The sequence below is a fragment of the Mchenga conophoros genome, linkage group LG17 (assembly GCF_057382185.1).
Source record: "Mchenga conophoros isolate Kocher_MC1m ecotype Shallow Benthic linkage group LG17, M_conophoros_male_GT1.1, whole genome shotgun sequence".
NCBI classification, from domain to species: Eukaryota; Metazoa; Chordata; class Actinopteri; order Cichliformes; family Cichlidae; genus Mchenga; species Mchenga conophoros.
This window is the reverse complement of record NC_140542.1, coordinates 26,744,653-26,762,859: the sequence shown is the minus strand read 5'-3', so window position 1 is coordinate 26,762,859 and position 18,207 is coordinate 26,744,653. Positions and strand designations below refer to the sequence as shown.

The 18,207-nt window shown below is 39.8% G+C and overlaps 1 protein-coding gene across 1 annotated transcript in view; it reads left to right on the top strand.

Annotated features, from left to right (window-relative positions):
• Positions 1–72: 72 nt before the first annotated feature.
• The window catches only part of lhfpl3 (LHFPL tetraspan subfamily member 3), a 59,937-nt gene continuing 41,802 nt past the window's right edge, over positions 73–18,207 (top strand). Inside the window, exon 1 of the mRNA XM_085251432.1 lies at positions 73–1,004. Coding sequence (XP_085107558.1) covers positions 569–1,004 — 436 coding nt within the window. The 5' untranslated portion in view covers positions 73–568. The remainder of the gene's footprint in view (positions 1,005–18,207) is intronic.

The window sequence follows — 18,207 nt, the reverse complement described above, 5'->3', positions numbered from 1 at the left end:
TCTAGAAGAAAAAAAAATCAGTGTCTGTTTAAGATTTCGCGGGTGACTGTACGTCAGAGTGGGATTAAGGGATGTGGGTTGGCCCTGTAATATCCGAGGCTATCCTCCAACTCTAATTCAATAGGAGCTCAGCTGCGCTGTCGGTCTGTCGGCGTCGAGAACGGGCTGACCATTTCAGGGAGAGCCGTGCACACAGCTGAGACGGTTTATCGGAACAGCGGACACGATTCAGGCAGAGACATTTTAACATAACCTACACATGAAGGCAAATATGGAAGAAATCCCCTAAATTTTGGATTCCCAGAGCTCGTCTTTTTTTCTCCCTGGAGCGCATGTCTTGATTCTGCCGACTAATGAGTGAAAAGCAAAAAGAAATCAAACACCGACCTTGCCACGGATGAGAGCGTAGTGATGCTGTGATAACTGTGACTGAACAGACAGTAGGGGAAAAAAATCCGCGAGCAGCGACAGGGAGAAGTTGTGCGGGATATTGTGGTCAGATGAGGCAGATGTTAGTTTGCTGAGGAGGTTGATAGATCCCGAGGACCGCGCAGACCACCCTCACATTATGGTCCCCGGGGCCCCCAGCACGACCACCACCATGCTCCCCGCATCCGAGGCTGCCAAGATCTACCAGACCAACTACGTGCGCAACTCCCGCGCCATCGGCGTCCTATGGGCCATCTTCACCATCCTCTTCGCCATCGTCAACGTGGTGTGCTTCATCCAGCCGTACTGGATCGGGGATGGCGTGGATACGCCGCAGGCGGGCTACTTCGGTCTGTTCCACTACTGCATTGGAAACGGGCTGTCCCGGGACTTGACCTGTCAGGGCAGCTTCACCGAGTTCAGCAGCATCCCCTCCGGTGCGTTCAAAGCTGCCTCCTTCTTCATCGGCATGTCCATGGCGCTGGTGCTCACCTGCATCACCTGCTTCGCGCTCTTCTTCTTCTGTAGCACCGGCACCGTGTACAAGATCTGCGGCTGGATGCAGCTGGCTGCAGGTAAGAGGCATGACTACAGGTGGAAGTTTGGAAAGATGGCTTGTAGGGGAGCTCTGGGGGTGAGTGAGAAGAGTCCAGTGAGCAAAATGTTATAACCTAAAACTGTTTAAAGGCACAGATATTACCCTCATCTCCCAGTCAGGGTGTGGACTTGTATAGTTTTTGGCACAAAACATCTGTATATTGTTTTAAGGCACCAACAAATTCAGAGGTTGGAGTGCTTTTTCACTTCAAAAACAACAGCAAAAACATGTAGTTTACATCAAATTACATATGTAAATTAGTTGACCCTGAACTGTAAAACAGAAAAAAAAATGATCACAATGTGCAACAGGTTAAGCCACTGAGCCCAAATTGAGTAGATTTTGTCTGATGAGACCTTTTGTCAGAGACTCTCTCTGGTTAATAAAGCCCTTGTAAAACATTATATAACTGTCTGTGGTGTAGGTGGGCTGGCAACAGCCTTGGAGTGACCAAATCTTCAGCTCCAAACATTGTACTAAACCCTCAAGAATGAAATAATGAAGGCATGCTAATATTTTCATTTTGCTTTCAGAGAACTCATTCCCCCTGAACCTGAAGCTGTGAATGAACTCTCTTCATACACAGACAGCGATTTTAAGTACAAAAATACAGATGGAAGATTTTAATACAAGCTTATATCTTCTTAGTTTCTTCCACTTCAATTCAATATATCGTTGATTTTATAACTTCTCAGTGTTTCCTGTGGTGTGCTTAAACATAAACTGGAAAACGCAAATTCTTCTTTTGCTCATTTAATGACACAGGGAAGGTTTTATCTTCAATCCCAGCCAGGACGTTAAATAATAAGAAAACAAAAACTCACACAAAGAAATGTAATGATGTATAGTACTGAGTGAGCTGTTTCCTCCCGCCTTTAATTATTTTTTAGTTCTTCTCCTTTTTGCAGAGAGTTCCATCCAAAACAAACTATTTCTGTACATACAGGAGCAGAGAGTTTAATAGTGAAATCGTTTCTTATTTTACCCCTTTCATTTATCACAGATGTGTTTTCTGTACATTTTATTGTTTTTCTGTTTTCTGTTTATTTGGATCCCTTTTAGATTTATATCTCCCAAGAGTCCTTATTAAAGTCACAATAGAATACAAGCAGGATACAGCTGTGGCTCAGAGGGTATGTTGATGACTCAATCCCTGACTCTTCCAGCCCGCATGTAGACATATCCTTGGGCAAGATACTGAACCCTGATACATCCGTGTCTATGAATGTTAGAAAGCGCTTAGAGTGAAGGATGAGACATGTAGCAGAGTGTAGTAGAGAGTAGAAAGACACTCTATAAGTACCACTCCATTTACCATCCTACATACAAACACCACCTCCTACACCCGGTGCAAAAATACTGCACACATACCAAGTGTTTTAAAATAAAGTATTTTTCATATACATGTGAATGAGAAACATTTACTCCAGTGAAGCATGTACCCCGTGGCCATTTTTCCCTCCCATGCCAACTTTAGGCCAAGAGACAATAAAGCAAGAATCAAGCGTTATTACTATAGTTATCTTATGATTTGTTCACAGCTTGCTGACACTGATTTGTGATAACAGTAAGAGATTTTATTTATATGACACCTTTTAAAACACATTTACAAATTTACATTGTTGGGATAGGCCTGGCAGAACCCTGGCTGGGTATCTCAGGCTGTATCCTTCCATATAAGGTGTCAGAAGATCTGAGATACACTTAGTTTGTGAGCCCACAGTGGGCTTTAAAACCCATCAATCAAATCTTAAAATCAATCATCAAATGAAAAGGTAACTACTGAAGAGAAGCTAAAACATGACTGATGTGCTCTCTGGCTGCTGCATTTTGGACAAGCTGTAGTTTTGTGTAGATGTCTTTGTGTATAAGGACTTAATAACGGTCTACAAGAGAAAACAGAGCATGACTGGACAACTGAACTGATATTCATATTCCAATTGAGGTGGCTGTCAAGATATGACACCCTGGTTTTTACAGTGTTGGCCCAAAGAGCCCAGATGTGCTGTAATACTTCTGTTAGCAGCATTGTGGCCAATTAATGAAGCGCTTATTGAAAGTCCATTTTAGTTTAGACAATTTTAAATGTGTGGGCTTATCAAAGGGCAGCATGTCTTTGGACTGCAGCTTCCTCCCTCAGTCCAAATGCATACTTCTAAGGTTAATTGGTGATTCTATTGTTTTCTGTGTGATGGGCCTGTGACTGGTGACCTGTCTAGCTACCCCATGGCGCTTAGCTAAATAAGCAGCTAAGGAAATAGATGGTCTATTCCTACCTTGTTCATTTTCTGAAAGCATTTAAGATGATTTACTGAGTTCTTCTTAAGAAGAACGTTTCTCTGACATTGTACTAGGGAGTTGGCAGATTAAACACTGGCTAATGTCCAATCTGACTGCTTCTGGACATTTGCATTCTTATGCGAACCTCAGCTAGGATGTCTGGAAAAGTTCAGGGCTGCAGTGTATTTTTGAAATGAACATTCACCAAGGACAGCATCGAAAGAAACAGCAGAGGTATAAGAGCTGTGTAAACTGAGCTTCGAGAGTGGTAGTCTGTAGGCGCTATACACTGAGCCTTACAGGCTCGTGTCTACAGCTGTGTGCTGTCACCTTTGAGCGGTGCTAAAAGTATGTCGAACCACTGGTAATGTGGGCTACTGCTGTTCATGTTTGCTGGTCTACTATGTTAACCTCTGCTGTGGAAAAGACAGCAGTCCTCTACAGAGAACTTCTTCATTAAAAGCAATTAAAGCTTTCCACTGCATGCATGCTTTCTATCTACATTTTCCTCTTTGTGATAAACCTTCCTGTCACCAACTTTTCAACTGGTCTATGTGAACCTGGAATCTTTGAGATTAGGTTCATGCTTTTGGGTTTTTGGAGAAATGCAAATAAAGTGCATCTCCTTAGGCTCTGTTGGTTGAAGGTTTCTTGAATATTGTCATGTCCATATTGCTTGAGATTTGTCCACCATAATGGATGCTACACAACTGCCGAACGTCAGGGAGAAATGTGCATACCCTGACTGGTTGGGTTTCTGGGGGCTGCTCGTTGCCAGAAACAGAGTGCTGCACCACAAACCTCCTTGTGATTGATTTGGTCACTAGCAGATTGCCTGTTGTATGCATGGAGGACGCTGACTTGCTAAATACTAACCGAGGGGCTGTAAGATTTGGAAAAGTGTGACTCAAACCTCAAACAGAGAACTCTTTTGTTTTCTGTCACACTTTGCAGACAACTTCCATTAGTCCATGAAAACTACCAACAACTGCACCAATATGCTAGCGATCAAAGCAATCGAAAGGAGGTTTTGAACAACCACTCGCACGATACACATTTCTTTCTAGTGAAAAATCCAGTTTCCAGATGGTTGTGGACCAGTTTTCTAGACCTGTGTGTCACTGATGCCCCATTCACATGACCCTGGATTATCATACTTCCAAAATGGGGAATAAGTTAGCAGTTTCATGGCTGCAGTACCTCAAAAGCTAACAAGCTAAGTAAATGGGTAATAACACAGGACCATAAATCCTGTTCTAGACCACAGTTCACCAGGTACTGTGATTTTACCTGATCTTTTAACCAAGTTTACTAGATCCGTGTCACACAGTGTGGCTTGCAATAATTTTAGTGCTGATTATTGCTGAAGTCTCACATTAGTTGATCTTATTTCATATTCATCTAAGGATTGTCACAGACCCAGAAAGCAGACTTAGAAAGGAGTTTATGCCTTTCAAGTGTTTATTTATAAGTTGGTGAAAAAGTAAAGAGAGACAGCGTTAATAATACCTCAGTTTGGGTGACTATAGCTCAGAAGGTAGAGCAGGTCCTCTGTTAATTGGAAGGTTGGTGGTTCCATTCTCTTATGCTCCAGTCTACATTCCAAACATCCTTGGCCAAGATAACAGATGATTCACTAGGGCATGTGACTGGTAACTGAAAACAGAAGAGGGACCAGGGTTAACAGGTGAATAGGAACACTAATCACCGGTAACAGGGTTGTCACAAGCTCCATTTGGCAATCTGACCAGGAACTGAGGCAACCTTAAATACCCACACATGATGACTGAATCTAGGACAGGTGTGGAAAGGACAACCAGATAGGAGACTCTGCCCACACCTAATGCCAACCCCACCTCTTCACCTGTGACTAAATAGCAGAATTAAAACACAAGCACAGATCCTCAATCTGGTGCACCACAACACTCACCGTTAATCAGTCACATCATGAGTCAACCTCTGACAGTTTAGGCGAGTGTAGCCTCGAGCAGATGAGAAACATCTGCAGGGGTCCACTGAACCTGCTTGTCTTTTTGGGTTCATTTTCAAGCTTGTAGCCTTTGTCCTCAGCTGACAGTTTTTAATTTATCCAATTTGGATACAACATTTTCACCACATATAGAACAAGTTCTCCAATAAACCTGTAAACCGGCTTTGATGTGCAGGATAGAAGGAGCTCCCTTTTAAAGTCTTTTGATATTTGTTTTCCTCAGCTTGTGATTTTTGTGTAAAAATGCAAACATAAATCTATCTAAATAAGTCCGATGGACGTATGGAAGCTCATTTGTATTCTCATAAAGATTGGTTTAAGGTCAACAGTCCCAACTGGGAACAAAAAAGAAGAATATAGCCGATATCTTCCATTTGTCTTTCACTTGACCTTGACTCAACATTGACTAGAGAGAGGTGGAAGAAAGAAGCAGCTACATGACTCACTGAGCTTTAATTTGATCCAGAAATAAGAGATTTGATTTCATTTCTTGAGAAAATGAACGGCGCTGCACAAATTTACACCCCCGCAGCGAAACATATGATAAGTAATGACTGATAAAGACAGCGATTCTGCGCCGAGTCTCTGGCTCAGAAACGTTTGTGTATATAAATAATCTGCCATCATCGCATCATGCACCTTTATAAATGCTTGCAGCAAAACACTGCTTGTTCTCAAATGGGAATTAAATGTCATAACCAATAACAATCACATTAAACTGCACTCCTGCTTTCTGCCTACAGAATATGCCCACACATTTGGGGTTCAAGTCTGCTGGCCACCCGGCCAAACAATAAATACCTAATCATTTATAAGTAGCAGAGGTTAGCAGAACCACTGGCCAGCTGTTGGCCTACTCCCAGCACAATGTTCCCTTTTCATCTAAAAATCCCCGAAGCTCTAGCAGCTGTGAGTTGGATTATCTCGGAGACAAAGCACAATGATGAGCTCAATCACGAGCCATTCCTAATGAGGAGCAGTTGGTATCTTTGTGGTGTTTTACTCACAGATCAAAGCTGCTTCTTATTCCTCTGAGCCATGTCGGCCTTCCTCGGGTTTCCCACCAAGTCAGGAGAACAGAGAGTTTTTGCGCTCGCTAATGATTATTTTCATGGCTAATGACTGATCGTAAAATGTCAGAAAAGAGTTTGGCAATCTTCTAAGCTCACCAAGTCAGTTACATTGTTGTCGCACCGTAAGGCAAATAGTAGGGACGCGCTAATGTCCTGGGGAGCCATTTCCAGAGAACAAACTACTATACACTGAGCTGACAACATGCTGACAGTTTCTTAAACTTTCCGTGTTTTTTTGTTACATATGTAAAATAGTAGTCTGTAAAATGCTAAATTTAATGTAATCTTATAACCACTGATTATTTTACTAAATAAACCTGTAATTTTATATATGTCAATTGCATTTTAATCAGAATTATTGCTTCATATTTTCTGAGGGTGAAGAATCTTTTTATTTTTGAGTTCTCTGAAAAATCACCATTCCTGGAAGATCTCTCAGGTAGCAGGAGAGTTTGGAGTCTTTGTCTTTCACTGATAAGATTCAGTAAGAAATGTAGATTTCTTCTTCGTCTGTTTTTTAAAATAAGAATTTATTGATCTGTAAACATTAATAAATAATAATCCTAACATGTCTTAATGACAGAACATCACGGCTTGTTGTATAGCAGGCAGGAGTTTGAACCCACACACGGGACTTGGAAACAAGAGATATAAAACTCAAAAATGACTTTATTGCTGATAAATAACAAAGAACAACAAGCTTGTTACAAATAATCTGAAACTATAACACTTTTGGAGAAACACACAAAGGACACAGCCCATGAGAGAGGACACAACAAAGCAGAGAACAAAAGCAGAGAGTTTAAATACACAAGAGGAGATGAGGTCAGAGTGGAGACGCCTGGAGAAAACAGCTGAACAAAATCTAACTTATGACAAAGAAGCAAAACTGAACATAATGCACGAGACGAGGGGATATCAACATAAAACAGGAAGTAACACAAGAACAGAAACACCGACTTGACACAAAGGCAGAAAGGAAAACCTTCAAATAGGGTAAACTTTATTAATGTAGCGGGTCTTTATTAATGTCCTGCTGACCAAAGCACTTGAAGCACACACACTCATACAATCCTTTGATTACTGAACTCCAGAACAATGCTTTTTTCCAGTTGTACACACCCACACCGCTGGTTTTCCAGTAGACATGTCCATGCTTGTGATTGGTCAGAAGCTTCAAACTCATGCCCCTTCCTGTGAAAGTGCTTGTAGCTAAACTGATAAACCCTGGATTGACTTACCAAGCTCTTAATGTGATTCCTGATGCTCATTAAATGAAGCTAAATAATGGAAAGATATCCTGGTTATGATGAATTTGGTCCAAAAAATATACTGAGTCCTAGAAAATAAAATAAAACAGGAAACCACACAAAAAGAAGTCAGAGTGAATGATCCAACAACAGTAAAGACAAGACTTTATGTATACAAATACATACATACACAAAACATACATATATATACAGAAGGCAGAAATAAAGCACAGGAGGAGACAAGTAAGGTGAGGCAGGCACAACTGCAAAGAATCAGCAAAAACAATGAAGAAATCAGAATGTAGGCAACGTCATTAAATAGAAATAACGAGCAAGAGGCAGCTAGCATGTAGACAGAATGTAATAACGATATGAAAAAAAAGAGAAACTCAAGACAAAATGAAACCAAAACTCAGCAAATCCTATACAAGGACCTTAAACGATGATCGCTGATACTCATCTGATCTGAAGACCTCCATTACGACATCTGAATGGAGTGAATCAACACTTCTCTCACCTTTCCTCCTCAATGTCATTTTCAAGTCCCAACAAGTCCATATGTGGGACCAGCCACTAAAAGCTCTCTTGGCAGCTTGGATACACAATCTCGAGGAGCTTCCTCTGTCTGATCCCATCAGGATGTAAAAAAAATACATATATTCCCTGTCAGATGCCATTTCAGGTGGTCTGAGGCTGCTGTGATAGGCTGTCAAAGACAGCACATACTGCTCAGAGGCTTCTTTCCAATAATGGGATCTCTTGAATGTTTGATGAGTATTGGCTTCTGGTGCATCAAGATTTCTGAAAGATATGCCAGGAATAATGATGATCTCTTTAATGATGAGATATCCTTTTTTTGATATGAAACAGAACACAGCTTTGATGGTCATCTTTTGCATTTCTTTGTACAGTAGTTAATCGGGTCCTCCATTTTCTCTCTTCTGCGACTAGATTAAAAAAAAAAATCACAGTTTAAAGGTCAAAGAGGTCAAAGATGAGACTGTTTTGATGATGGAGATTTACTTTCTAAGTGGTGTAATTTTGGCTTATGGGGTGTGACAGGCTGTTTATAATAAAAACACATTAATAACTTCTTATGTTTCCTACATTATTTATTCCCATCTTTGTGCTGAGAAAATAAAAACTTTTCACAATGAAAAATAACTCTTTTTAAAAAGCTTTTCAACACAATATATTTGAGTATTTAGCCCAAATTTAGTACAAAATCAATGCTGTACAGCTGATAAATACCAGTAATCTGCCAGTTTATTTATAGTCTTTTACGCTATATGAGCTCTTCTCATGTCTTTGGATTTAAAAAAAAAAAACAGCAGGGTCTCTTTACTGGACACTTTATGGAGTCATATATTTGATTTACTTAAATTTATGACTGCAGACTAAATTTGTTGGTAGACACACTTCATGGCCATCGCTGAGGGTAGGAATGTAGACACCAGAGATGGGCGTAATCTGATTACTTTTTTCAAGTAACGAGTAAAGTAAGGGATTACTATAGAGATTGACAGACCATGTGACTTTCGCGCATTGCATGCCGGTAACTCGTGGCAAAACAATCCAAGTACCTGCATCAAATGCAAGCATTTGCAGCACCGCAAAACATTCATTCTTCGGTTCCAATAAATTCTTGCTTTTTCTTTGCCCCCCAAAAAGGTATGTACAAAACGAAGGAGAACAATGCTGGTCCGTACAAAGACAGACTTAATGAAAAGTCAAAGAAAAGATACGAGGAAAAAAATCAAACCAGTGAAAGGGTTAGATCCTTACGAGCACACAGAGGGACAAAATACATTAGTGTGCTGCCCAACTTTCACCACGCTCATATTTATAATTATACGCTTCTTGGAGTGAGTGCATACACTCGTGAAGTTTAGTAACTTCAGGTCACTGCAACAAGCCCAGGTACAGTTTACCGACGGATGGGTGCAGGACCTTGAAATGCACCGTGTAGAACGAAAGACCATCGTACATATCATAAGTTTACCAGTCTCACAAATCGTCTTCATAAACACACATTCGTTAACCGTTTATTAATAGGACCTTTGAGCTCAATGGTAATTAATTAGTAGTAGAAATAAATTCTGGTACCCATCACAGAAATGTAGCAGTGACAATAATATTGTATGCTGTAATCGCACTGGACAATTAGTGATACAAAACAACTGTTTTATGTTTTTGTCAATGTACCATGGTAATAACAGAAGCGAAACACAATATTGTGTCAGGACAATTCACTATTTATGCACAACAAATAAAGGAGCATAGCGCGACAATTTCTGTTCAGCGCCAGACTTGCTTGTAACCTATATCACCAATTATGTTAAGAAAAATGACGCATTAACTACAACAGCAGACTGACCTTTGTAGAAATGCTTCGAGCAGACTAACCTGTGAGCTGGAGTGTTCTGGGACGTCTTTGAATGGCTGCAATCCAGTCGCCTCTTTGTTACTTCGGAAACATGGCTCTCTTTACCCGTCGGCTTTCCGTGGCTGTCATGCGACCGGCTATTGCAGTTAATAATACAACAGCTTCTTGCCATTTTTTGTGTTTCTTTTTATCGCTGATCACTGATTTCAATTGCGCTAGTACCTCTTGCCACGAGTTCCCAGAATTCTTTGCGGTTTTACCCCTGAGTGACGTCACATTTTCAATCTCTATTGCAAAAACGGTAATTAGATTACCGTTTCTTTCCCGTAGGAACGCTGCGTTACTGCGTTACTAAAACCGTGATTTTTTGCGAGAATGTCTCACGACAGTGACGTAAGCGAGTGCGCCGTTAGTGACAACAGCTGTGTGCAGATCAACAATGGATCACATATCGATTGTGGCAGAGAGTATGAGCGTGCAGCGTTCAAAGCGTGGAAGTACTGACCTTACTTTGAGTTTGAGTCCATAAAAAGTGACAAAAACATTAGCGTCCATCGTGCGTGGGAAGAAAACTTCTTTTTACAGCGAAAAAAACCCCTAAACTTCCAAGCAAGCACGAGTGCCGTAATGGGAAACTCACAGAGAAACTCGGGATTCTTTAACTGACCGCGGCACACCTGCACCAGGGTAAACCTCCGCCTACCCTGTTCCTGCTTTACAGGTGAAAATAGAGCAACAGGACCGCTGAGTCTTTGACTTTATTTATTTTCTGCTGTGTTTTACTTGCATCTATTTGAAAGAGTGAGTGTAAACACAAAAAATATTTTATTTTATGTGCTGGAATGTGTAAAAAAAAAGGTTTAAATGTTAAACTAATTTATTCAAGTCAGAGAATGTTGCATATAATTAAATTTTTGCTTGATGCATAAAGTTAAAAGATTAAAACTGATAAAACAAGTTAAAAAAAGAGACTTTTCTATTTGATTACATTTTGTATGATGGATTATGCAGAAAAAGTAGAATTGGGCTGAAAGATCTATCGCTTTATCACCTATTCAGGTTGTAAATCGTGTTTTTAAAAAGTAACTAAGTAATTAATTACTTTTGAAAATAAGTAATCAGTAAAGTAACGGGATTAGTTTTTTGGGGAAGTAATCAGTAATTAGTTACTGATTACTTTTTTCAAGTAACTTGACCAACACTGGTAGACACACTAAGCTCTCTCTTTACCACAACAAACCAGTACAGCATCACTACAACTGCAGACCTCCTCATGCTGAAGGGAATTTTATTCATGAGTGATCCTATATACTATACTGCTCTTAGCAAATTATCTTGGGTGAGCCTCAGCCTCACCCAGAAAAGGTTACCTGGGCTCCACCTTACAGACAGGCCTGGGGGAAGGGCTTGTTGGCAAGTGGTTGTGTCCTGGTGTAAGCCTTTGGAGCCTTGTTCAGCCCAAAATAGCCACACAGGTTCACTCTCCTGTGGCTTCTCCATCTCCAGGAGGAGCCAAAGGGGTCTGAGGGTTTGTGGATCAGAGCGATGGTGATGATGACAAAATATATAAAAATTATCATTAATTATCAGAGCAGAAAGTGTCTCTGATGCCATTTAAACCTGACATCATGTAAACAAAATCCTCTGGACGTCACATACAGTGACAGGCTCTCTGAGTATTGTACTGGATGCCTGCGTGATCCCAACACATCATTAAGAGACTTGTTTTCTCTGGTAATTTGTCGCCCATCTGCTGTTTTTTTGCTCACTTCATACTTTGTGTTTCAGAGGAATTAAAGAGATTGTAAACTGCCACTTTAGTTGCCATTAATAAATCCATTAGTTACAACTTATAAACTTTTAAACGCATGCCTTATTATAAACTGGCACCGATGATGCAAGCAGGCTGAGGTGAGCATGCTCAGTGCGGAGCAGCAGGCACACAGCTCTTGACAAGACGATGCACATCGATGCTCAATAACCTGGATGGGCTCCAGAGCTCTGATGGCCATCTGGATCCCACACAAATGCGCATACATGAACACTGCCTTTGGCATGAGCAGCTGCTTGCTTTTCTGTGACTATAAGTCCATAAAAATCCATAGAATCAGAGGTGGGTTACTCAAAGTGCTGCTGAAGCATTTCCAACCCAGCATCCATTTCCTGGTTGCCTGACCAGCAGCTCCCTGTGCAGTAAGTGGCTCTCCTCATGGTGCTCTCTGCGTACTAAGTGGTCCTCTAGAGAGTGGAGCTGGCATTCAGAGGTAGCAATAAAAGGTCCATTTGGTAGCTGAAGGTTTATTGATCCAAATGTTGCTTTCCAGAACAACAGGAAGCAGCGCTGTAACAGGACACAGCTGCCACTACACGCATGGCCTTTTTGATGGCTCTTCAGCTACGTGTTAGCGTGAGTGACATAGAGACTCAGTGTGAGTCGTGCACGCTCTAGTTGCCTTGTGTTTCATGCATGATAACAGTTTGATACAGCTCCTGACTGACTGATATTATTATGTGAATGCTCGCTGTGCTGCGTGGCATTCAAATTTACACCTCCTCAGAAAGATGTCAAGTGGAACTGGGCCGTACAGCTTATCACCGTCACATTGTGTTTAGGAAAGGAGAGGCAAAGATAGGCGGTTAGACAGCCTCACCACGACGGCGGAGGAGGAGGAGGCCAGATAATGAGAAAAGATCCAGGAAATGTCTGGAAGATGAAATCTATCGATTAAAATGCCACTTGTGTGCTTCCTGTCCATGTGTTATAATAATCCAATTAGAGTCATTGTACCTCATTGTTTATTTTCTAATCTAAACCTTTAATTCTCATATGCCTTCTTGAGCAGCAGTCTAAGCAGAGGTGCCCAGACCTCCACCAATCAGCTGAGAGATGTGATCTGTCCAACATGTTCTGGATCAGCCCCAGTTCAAGGTCCTTGCGAGATTTGATACAAGTTCCTTAGCCCCGTAAAGCCAAGTGTATCATATTTGATGCATGAGTTTTTGTGATTTTTTTAAACTTCTAAAAAAACAAAATAAATTACACAATACGTTTTTAAGCAATAAATTAAAGAACAAGCCTGATGTAGCAAATGTGATACAAACTCATGCATGAAAATTGATATTGACTTACCTTTTCTTTTTTTCGTCAGAAGGTTCAATAAACACTCCATTAAATAGCAATAATAATAACAATAAGGACAATAATAATAAATAAACACTCCATTTTCAAATCTTGAATTTTCTGTAATAAATTGGTTTTTAACAAATATTACATTAAGTTTAAAAAAATCTCTACAGAGATGTTTTTGTTTACATGCATAAAGTGTAACAACTCCCTTGAAATGAATCAGATATTGTAGTTAAAAATAATTTACCACACTTCTCTCATAAAATGTTCATGTTAACTTCACATTTTGCCTCTAAAATATTAACAGGAAATCACGCAAACGTAACTTTTGCATGTGATATGTCGGTACATACAACTGCCTCAGTAACTGTTCTCCTTTCAGTAGCAAAGTGCTAAATTAAAATATGTGTTATCAATAAATTGTGCACTTGTATGCACAAACACATCTGTGTATTGTGGTCAGTTGGTGAAAAAGCATCAGAAAAGTAACGATGAAATCCAAATATGCAAAAATGCAATGTCCATTTCTGACATGACTGAGTATTGCACATGAGCTGTGTATTTCTTTGTTTGTAGGTCCAAAGATGAGCATAAAATGGTTGGTTTTGCATATTGTAGATGTTCAAATTTCCATTTTTCACTGAACACTTCAAGGATTTACTCGTCTTGTGTCCTGTGTGTGAATCCTTTGTGCCACATTTCCATATTTCCATATTAATTTATGGAAAATGTTATTCTGTTGTTTGCCTTACAACTGGGACGAAAGTACATTTATATTTGCTGCAAAAATTGCACAACCCACATACAACCCAAGGCGATGTGCACATTTTTAGAAACTTCTACATTTGATTTGTCTTTTTCTTTTTTAATTATTCCGGGGGTTTTTTCTTTTTTGTTTTTTGCACACTATCCGTTTCAGCACAGATTTATACGCCTACACTGCTTTTCAAAGTGCATGTTGTTGGGGCATTTAAAAAAGACCAGACTGTTGAAACGGGAAGGCAGTGGAGGAAAAATCTTCAGGACAATCTTCAGATGTGAAAATGGTCAAAGATAGCTACTTGTGGCTAATTTTAGCACCAAAAAAAGTGCCACCAGATGGATCACTCTAATTTTATTGTTCTGTTTATTTATTCTCTGGAGAAGGTATAACCCCTTAATTTAATCTGTGCATGTATGCATGTGCACTCCAAAATAAACCCAAGTGCTAATGACACTAATGACTGCTCAATCTTTATCCTGTCATCCATATAATGAATTACTGGAAGAGTCTGAGAGGCTTTAAAGTGATGTAACATGACCACATGTGAAAACGCGCGCACACACACAGAGGGAAGAGTCCATTAGCAGAAAGGAGTGAGTGAGGCTTTCACCTGAAGGTGTTTAGATGAAACCCTCTGCTCTGCCGTCTTCTCCTCTACCCCCTCTAAAGTGCTCAGCTGCTCCTCCCCGCCCGCCTGCCCTAGAGGTGCTGCCTGGAACGGAAAACATTTCCATTTTAAGCTCAGAGAGGTCACAGCGGTTGGACGGTTGGCGGCTAGAGTACAAAAAAAAAATGTCAAAGAAGCATAAAGTGAAAGAGAAACAGTGCCGCAGTGTGTATCAACCGAATTAAAAGGCTGCCAAGTCAGCTGGAAGAGATTTTGGATTCCCACTACAGACCCGTTTCGAGTCTGTGGATTAAGAAAGTGGATTGCCTCCTTCAGCTGATGAGGATTTTAAAGAGACAGTAATCAACCTGTAAAATCTGTGTTTACAGCTTCACACACGTGTTACCTTAACAGACATAAAATAGTCCTACTTTGAAAACTGAGATACAAACACAGAGGACAGCGATGGCTCAGTTTAAACGTTTCAGCTTGTGGAGCGCATTTTATACAGTGGCTTCAACTCAAGGTTAAAACAGCAAGCATTTCTAATAATACACTAAAGTGCTGTTTTACTTTGAATTTGAATGAAAAAATGTTGTGCTCACTTGCGTCCCGAGCTCCTCTGTAATCTCAGATGGTTAAGTGTTTTTGGTTGCATGAGCAGAGAAGGCTGTGTCCCCGACGCTTTTACGGGTGCAACGGTGCGAGAGCAGTGATGGGGTAGTGAAGGAGCGAATGAGGTTTTAGCATCTCTACATTATACTGTGGTTTGGGGCAAAGTCATTTAAAGCTTTGTAAGTCTTTACAATCAATTGTAACATGAAGTCAATGTTAGTCCTGGAAAAAACAAAACTTTTATATAGTTTATGATTGAAGCACATACATCTGCATTCAGCGCATCTGTTTAACAGCTATTCAGCACGCTTAGAAACAACTTTGAAAAGTTCATAATTTATATCAACTATTAATCACACTATTATTTAACAATTTTTATATGTCAAGTAATAATTTCTGAGATTTTTTATCCAAAAGCTTATTTCTGTCACTGAAAAAAAACAAACTTTTTGGCATGTATAAGTCAAAGTTTTAGGTTATTATCTAAAATTCTTAACTTGTGCTAACTCAAACTTGTGGAAAAATAACTCGAAATTGAGAATGTAACTTGAAAATATAAGTAATTAGGTTGAAATTTTGAGATATTAACCCTGAATTTTGCTTTCTGGGTGGCTAAAAAAAAACCATCACTAATGTAAACGGTCTCCTGTAATTTTAACTGTAAACTGTTCAAATTGTAACACGAACAGTTATAGTGACACTGTTTTTGTAATTCTGTCTCTGTACACCATCACAGTGGGTTTTAAATAAGGCAGTTAATATGTGAATGAAGTGCAGGCTTTCAGCTTTATTTCAGGGGGGTTAACAAAAGTATTGGATTAACTGTTCAGGAATTACAGGCATTTAAAGTAACCCATTTTCAGAGATTAAATTTAATTGGACTAACTAACAAACTACCTAACTTTAATACTTTTAATACTTGGATGAAAAATCTTTGCCAAATATAGCCTACAGACATCATCAGAAAATATGTTTTCTTTCTTGAGATGCTCTGCGAGGCCTTTACTGCCTTTACTTCAGTTGCTGCTTGTTTGTTGGTGTCTCTGCATTCAGTTTTGTATTTAATGTAAAGGATGCTCTGTTGGGTTTAGATGATTTGACATTGAAGAATATCCAGTTTCTTTACTTTAAGAAACCCCTGGAGTGCTTGACAGATGATGTAGTGTGCTTCTGGTACAAGTTCATCAAACAAATACCTTCAAAGTAAAAGTTGTGCCTTCGGAAACATGTCTGCAGCTCTGCGGCACAGCTTTTACTTTGAAGGCGAACCTCTACTTTCAACAATTTTCAGTTTCACTACAGCTCAGAGACAAACTGGACAGTGTTTGTAGATAAGTCCATCACTTCCATTCAAACTACAACACTAGCAATACATAAGTGACCAAAGGAATCACAGAAAAACGTGTTTTTCATGATGACCGATGGTTGCCAGATGGTTTCAGACCAGTCTCTAAGTTTGTATGACTAAGGCTTTATCCACTCTAGCCTAAATTGATGAGATAATTAATAATAAAATAAACCAATAAAATCTTGCTAGTTGGGTTGAAGCAACTGAAAACAACCAAATAAAGCCAAAAGTTTTTTTTTTAATAACTGAGAAATTTAAGCGATATATATATCTTCATGAAACCAAAAGCCACAATTTTTAAAAAAAAAAGAAGATTGAAGTGTTAACGGCTCCCGCCCTGATGATCAGCGTTGCTCTTAATAGAGCTGTCAGCCGGTGAGTAAATCTAAACACAGCGATGTAAAGGTGTCACAGAGGGTGAGCTGTTTTACGAGGTGTGTGGTTTGGGGGAGTGGTGAGATTGAGCTTTGTGCCCAAGACGATGAAATCACAGCCAGACAGTCAGCAGCTCACAAACCCAACAGTTTCATGGCTGACAGCGCGACCAGTACTGCCTTTACACTAGCAAATATTAAACTGTCTCTCACAGTTAACTGGATCAGACCCTGAGCTTTAGAAAATAATGCTCCAATTATAAATGGTTACAGATTTTTTATAAATATAAAGTCTTACATTCAAGAAAGAACCACCTGGTGTTACTATTACCAAAACAAATGATGTTTTATTTCTGCTCTCTTCATGTTTGAGTAAGAAAGGGTCAAATTCAGTATGGCTGAATATCATCAGAGGGCATATGTGCTGCTCATCCTTGCACCTCCAATTTGTTGTGACCACAAGGTCCCTGCACGCACTAGAGGGCACTGATCTCTGTAAACCTAACTGCATATTTATATGTAGAGTGCACAAGGTTTTCTGTTTGCTGTGTGCTTGGGACATAGGGAACTTTAAACTCAGATTTATTTTATTTTATTTTATAGAATAGAATAGAATTCAACTTTATTGTCATTGCACATGTCACAGGTACAGGGCAACGAAATGCAGTTTGCATCCATCCAGAAGTGCTTTAGCCATGATATAGATATATTACAATATATATTAGCAATAATATAGATATGCAGCAGAAGTCAATTCGTTTTAGCTTAATCAGTCAGTTTAAGCGATCTCCAAACTTCTGAACATCATATACAGAATAAAGAGTATCTAAACAAAAAGAACTGGACAAAAGAAGGCTTTCACAAACTTTTATCTTTACATAAACCTTTAAAAAGCTAAAATACTACGGTACATCTAGTGAGCTGAGATATTTCACAGAGAAAATGAAACTTTGAACTGCTGCTGGTGCCAAAGTAAAGCTCGAGGATCATCAGTGTCTTTCTAAATTTCATGGAAATCCGTCCACCCACCACCAACCGACACTGGCTATCAAGCAAATAAAGACAATGAGATAAAGTCAGAAAATGTCATGACTCTGACATCATGAAGGTCAAAGCATTTCCCATTCATTGCATCTTGTTGATAAACAACTTGTCATTTGATGACGTTTTCAAAAATGAGTCGGCGTGTGATGGACAGATGGGGTCGCAGCAGCGTCTGGAGCCGGTTCGAGGTAAAGCGAGACTGGTGTGTCTGATTGGGGAATCATGAGGTATTTAGAGCCTTAAGTGTGACTGACAGTTTTGATTGCAGAGTAGTTAGGATGTGGAATGAGCAGAGAGATGGAGATTATGTGAGACGGGGAAAG